This window comes from Capsicum annuum, chromosome 2 (genome assembly GCF_002878395.1).
Source record: "Capsicum annuum cultivar UCD-10X-F1 chromosome 2, UCD10Xv1.1, whole genome shotgun sequence".
NCBI classification, from domain to species: Eukaryota; Viridiplantae; Streptophyta; class Magnoliopsida; order Solanales; family Solanaceae; genus Capsicum; species Capsicum annuum.
In genome coordinates, this window is record NC_061112.1 from 153,727,068 (window position 1) to 153,733,395 (window position 6,328).

Consider the following 6,328-nt stretch of genomic DNA (forward strand, 5'->3'; position numbering starts at 1 on the left):
ATAATTTGTGAAACATTTCAATAGCGACAACTCAACACACTCTAAAACTGATAAATGTCGGCACATTATATAAATTATACATATAGTTCATATATGTTGAACCAAAAAGAGTGAGATAGAAGTGTTGATTGTCTTTTACCTTTATGCTATGTCGATTTGATAAATTGTGAATCATTTATTATATTTATTACTAAAATGACTTTTAATTAATTATTTTTAATTATTGTGTTAAATAAAAATCAAACTATATATTTGAATATTTTACACATAATTTGTAAAATATTTCAATAATGACAGCTCAACAAATTTTAGACCTGGTAAATCTCGGCATATGTAAAAATCATGCATATAGTTCAGCTATGTCGAACTAATGAGACATAAATATTGATGGTAGAAGCCTTTTGCCCATATGTTACACCGATTTGATAAATTGTGAATCATTACTAATATTTGTTTCTAAAATGACCTTTAATTATTTATTTTTAAGTATTATATTTATATAAAATTAAAATATATATTTAAATAATTCTCATTCATAATTTGTAAGATATTGCAATAACGACAACTCACCACACTTTAGATTTGGTAAACATCGACACTTGTAGAAATCATGCATATAGTTCACATATGTCGAACCAATAAGTGTTATACAATTCATTCGTCTCTATATTACGCCGATTTGATAAATCGTGAATTATTACTTATATTTGTTACTAAAATTATCTCTAATTAATTATTTTTTAAATTATTACGCTTAAATAAAATTAACGTATATATTTAAATAATTTTCAAGCATAATTTATAAAATATTACGGTAACAACAACTCGTCATACTTTACATCTGTTAATCCAATAAGTCGAACCACTAATCCAATAATCAAATTATCATTAAAGAGTATTGGTTTCGATTTGATTTTGAACAGTCGTAGCTAGAATCAACGGTGTTATGGCATAATTTATAAAATATTACAGTAACAACAACTCGTCATACTTTACATCTGTTAATCCAATAAGTCGAACCACTAATCCAATAATCAAATTATCATTAAAGAGTATTGGTTTCGATTTGATTTTGAACAGTCGTAGCTAGAGTCAACGGTGTTATGTTCAAACTTAAAAAATGCAAATTAAAGTACTGGTTGTTTTTTACTATCACAAATAAAATTCTTACTATGAAAGAATAAACATTGACTAAGATTACACTGAAATATTGATATCTCTACCTAATTATTTTTTTCTTAACCTGAAAAGGTGTAAAATTATACTAATTAAAATTAGAGATTTCTAGCTAATATATTTTCCAGAAATACACATATTAAATATGAATAATACTTAAACAAATATATTTACCTAAGAAAAAGGATTATTGAAAACGTATTTGTCCAATTAACAATGAATATAAATCATGAAACAAACATTTTTTCATATTTAAATTAATCATAATTAATCTCATTAACATAATCAATGTGTTAAAAATAGGATAAAAAATATATTAACTTTCAAAATAAAAGGATAAAAATATCTAAAATAAAACTAGCTTATATGTGTATTTTTTATTATGATCAAATTTGAACCAAAAAGACTTTTCCTTTTAGAAAAACTGAAAGCAAAAAATAAATGGAGGGAGAGAATTCAAACACAAACACGTAGCTTTAGGTCCACGTGAAATGGCTACTCAAAATTACAAACTTGCAAACTAAAAGCAGACACAAAAGGTGGAATTCCAAAATCCTCCCACTACCTTTATACATTATTCTTTTTGGATTCATCTACTTTTATTTAGCAAAAAATATTAAGAGCAGTAGTTGTTGGTTAATAATAATAATCTCAGTGTCTTCTATCCATAATTTTAAAAGATCGATTCTTATCAAAATGATTCTTTTGTTTTGTTTTGCTTAACCTACCACGACCTTAAAGAATAAAAGATGCAAATGCAAATACTCTATATTTCAGCATATTAATACACGTTATGAACTCGTAAGAAAAGCCAAATCTCATCTAAATAAATAAATAAATTATTTGCAATAATACCAACCTTTTTAAGTAGGACCCACTTTTTTTTTCTCCATTACAAATTACGATAACTTGGTATTCAAAGTCCCCACAATTTTCATATGATATTCTGCTCTCTGCTCTCGAGGAATTCATCAGTTTGTCCATTCTTTGTCTAAACGTAACGCACCCTTTTAGTTTTACTACACTCTCTGTTGTGTTAGCAGCAATGGGTTCATGTGCTTCAGTGCACAAAGATCCAAAATCAGCAATGAAGCTTCGTCTTGTTTTTGCATCTAAAACTGACAAGCTTAAGCTTGTCACTCCTTCACCAATCAAAGATAAACCAATTGTTGATAAGGGTCAAATCAAACTTCAGCAGCGTTCACCGGTGCTCCCTCTTACCAGTTTTAGCTACTATGGTACTATACTAATCTTCTTGCTTTACCTCTTCGTTTTCCTGTAGCATTAGTTTCTTACGATAACTATGGTGGTGTTCAGATCAGCTTTCACTCATAGTCAGTAAGGGGTCAACAAATTAATCGAAGGGGTTCAACATTAACTATATATACATAAAAAATTATGTTAACCATGTAAATATAGTATAATTTTCTGCGGAAGGGGGTTTGGATTTTTGTCTGTGATTTGAACTGACACCTCATTAATTTTTTTTGGATTTCAATTTTTATGTTCTTTAACGCTGATTCACTTTCTGTTCGCTGCTTTTATGTGGGGTTTCTGGTGCAAAAAAAAAAAAGAAGAGGAAAATTGATAATTTTGATGTGATACACTTTGTCTCAAGTTCAAATTTTGAGTTAGTCTGATGTTGCTCTAGTTTCTTCCCATTTTCTAAGGAAATTTGTCTGGTCTTCTTTTTTATGCTGTAGAAAATTATAGAGATGTTTTGTTTGATCTGAATGACATGATTAACAGGTTGATTTCTTGTATGGTCATTCAACTAATAATTATTTCTCAATTTTTTTAACTCCATGAATAACATAATTTCTATTTCGTATTAGTCGCTAATGAAACTGAGAAGATTACAATTTTTAATAATTTAAGCACTCCATGTTCTTTCAGAGAAAAAAATAAGAGGAGTTTTTTCGTTTTCAATTTTGTCTGCTGTCCATTCGTTTGTGCAATTAGGAGAGATGGACTAACGAGCTATTGTTAAAATCATGTGTAATGTCAAAATTCTCTTATTGGTGGGGTCATCTGCAGCACATGCTATCGTGGCACTACTGTTTTTTATTTGCTTGAGACGACTTCGAAGAAGAAGACAACCTGTAGCTTAATGTGAAGAATTCATGTCATTTTCAATATTCTTTATATTCAATCCACATAGGTTGTCATAATAAAAATAGCGAACGGATGCATAATATATGTGTAATCCATGTAGCATACGTGTATAATTACTGTATAATCTATGTATAACATCTGAGGAAAGTAAACAGTAAAAAAGAAACATCTCTGTATGCTTGTCTGATTACATCATGTTTGCAATTGGCATAACTAATTGTGTTTAATTCAGTGACTTTTCTTGCTTATGTGAGATGGATTGAACTATTTCAAATGTGATGTTTTGGGATTGTGGTATAATAATAATGAAAAGGACATGATCTATGTTTTCTTTCAGTTTTCTTCTTTTGTTTCTCTAGTATCCTCAAACTGATTTCATGAAACAGAGCCCACATTGTGAAACTTTCTATATATTTATATGCCTGGGCGTTCATAGATGAATTGCGATCAATTTATTGAGCGTTTGTCATTGTAATTAGTAATCTCATGATACATCTTATCTTTTCTTTGTTTAGGTAGCAAGGAGGAGACCTTCTTTGATTCTCAGGCCTGGTTGGAATCAGATTGCGATGATGACTTCTATAGTGTTAAAGGAGGTGAGACAGACCTTCGATACCTGATGCTCTTTCCATATTCTCCCTCCATCTTCTTCTCATGTTATTATATTCATAAATTTGAAAATGCATTGTCATGCATTCAACTGAATCACTTGTAATGACTAACAAGTCAATTTGAGAAGATGGAATCAACAAAACCGATACCTGATGCATTTTTTGTTCAAGAAAAATGCGGCACTAGTACCTAGTTTTTGCTAAGATAGGGATCAAAGTGTTATGACCACTTGTTATTCTTGTTGCCAGCAGCCACCTTCTATTTACATTATTTACCATTATCATCATTACTTCTTATGGTCTATCTTTCTTTACTGAAATGCAGAGTTTACACCGTCAGTAGGAAATACTCCTTCGCGTGGCAATACACCTCTGCATCGAGGTTTTTTGGCTGGTAATCTGCTAGGAAGTAGAACCTCTTTTGGAGAAAGACCTCCTGCTCCTTTGCCACAGTCTTCTCCAAGACATAAGAGGAAGAACTTACTTGAGCTTTTCAAAGAAAGCTCAAGAAACCGGAATCCGAGTGAGCAAGATTCTGAAGACAACCAAAATGGACAGGCTGCTGCTCATCCCCATTTACCACCTAAATCCACATCTAGCTCACCATATGTGCCGGTGTCTAGTGGCAAGAGCACCCCTGTAGGAAAGCCGAAAAGCGAGGCCAAATCACTGAGGTCAGTACAATGTTGTCTTCCCAGGTTGAGTGACAGCTTTAGGGAGAGGAGGAAGAGCATCAGTCCTGCAAATAGCGTCGGCTAATGACTAGAACCTGGCTTTCATAAGTTCTCTATGTATGTATAATGTATGTGAAAGTGCACTAGTAATTGTGCACTTCTTGAGATATGCAATTCAACCCTCAATAGCCAACTGAACTTGAGGGCCATGAGATCGGGTGTGCATTGGCACGCACTTTCGGTGTATAAAGTTATAAAGAACAGCTTTGTTAATAAATTAACAAGGACATATTCCGCTTATAGGTATGTTTCTTTGAACAAATAACGAAGTAGGGGCCGTAATGCATGGATACCCAATTTTGATGTTGTCATGTAACTTGTGTCAGCTTTTTAAACTTCATATGATATTTATGCCCGAACTTCAGCATTTTTTTTTTTATTGAACTTTGGTCATGTGTGGCTGCAGTTCAGTCATTTTTGTCGAAAGTTTATTTACATATGATTGAAGTTCAACCAAAAATGACTAAAGTCCAATCATTTTTGCATGAACTTCATGTAAAAATAGATAAACTTCACTCATTTGTAACTTTAGACGCTGTGTTCAAGTTTGGTTTTCTCAAGCCTAATTTCAAACATCGTGTGTATGAACTGGTATTATATATAAAAAATTTAAATCGGTCGGTAGTATAGGTTACATGTATCAAAATAGGCCACCTTGCTTTACCAAAAGGAGAGGTAGCATCTTTCTCTTTTGAAGGGCTGAAGAGCCCAAGGCTAACCTCCTTAACTGGACTTTGTGTGATCTTAGATCATTTTGATTTTGAGGCCCAATTATCCCTCATACCCATCAAAACTCAGGAAGGCATTGTATGGTCCATCAGCATCTAAAGTTTTTTTTTTTTTTTTTTTAAACAAGAAGCTCTTATTAATGGGTAAATGGCACTTCGGATCAAATAAATTCCACGAAAATAGCCATGAAATTTAAATTCTCCTTTTTAGCCATTTCAATTTGCTAGCTTGTTTTATACAGTTTTTATACACCTTCTATACAGTTTCTATACATATCTTATAGACATAATCTATACAAAAATTATATAGTTTTGATACACAATTTATGCAATAATTATACAGATTTTTTACGCATGTTATACAACAATTATATAATTTTTATATATATATTTTATACATATACATATTTGATAGAACTATACAATTTCTATACATATATCTTATATAGATACACATTCTATATAACAATTATATATTTTTTATATAATATATTTAATTATTATTTTTAAACAACCAAAAAGAGCAAATATTTTTCAATTATAAAATTTGTAGCAAAAAAAAAAAAATTGAAATAATTTTAGTAAAGGGCCAAATGGCCCAAGTTGGAAAGGCTGAAAAATGGTCAAATGGCCCAATGGCCATAAAGTGGCAATTGTTTTGCGGACAAAATGTCCATAGACCCAAATTGGGGTCATTAGTTTTAAAAATGGCCATGTGGTGTCTTTTTCCCTTTATTAATTAGTTAAATAAGATCTCATTATAATTTTGCTTATAATTTAAATCCCTCAATTGTTACTAAAAAGGATTTCTCAATTTACCCTCTTTTGAGTAAAAAGGAGTTTGAACGTGCAATAACAATTAACAATAATATAGTCGGTGAAATTTCACGAGTGAGATCTGATAGAGTGGTGTGCCTGCAGCTTGAATAATACCTTATGAGGTTAAAAACATTTAAAACGAGAA

At 31.1% G+C, this 6,328-nt stretch overlaps 1 protein-coding gene across 1 annotated transcript; it reads left to right on the forward strand.

The window, feature by feature from the left end:
- Window positions 1-2,142: 2,142 nt before the first annotated feature.
- Window positions 2,143-4,876, forward strand: LOC107860757 (uncharacterized protein At3g27210). Its single transcript, NM_001324801.1, is given in 3 exon segments — window positions 2,143-2,414; window positions 3,807-3,887; window positions 4,228-4,876. Coding segments are annotated over 3 exon segments (708 nt in total). The 5' UTR covers window positions 2,143-2,221; the 3' UTR covers window positions 4,662-4,876.
- The last annotated feature ends 1,452 nt before the right edge of the window (window positions 4,877-6,328 follow it).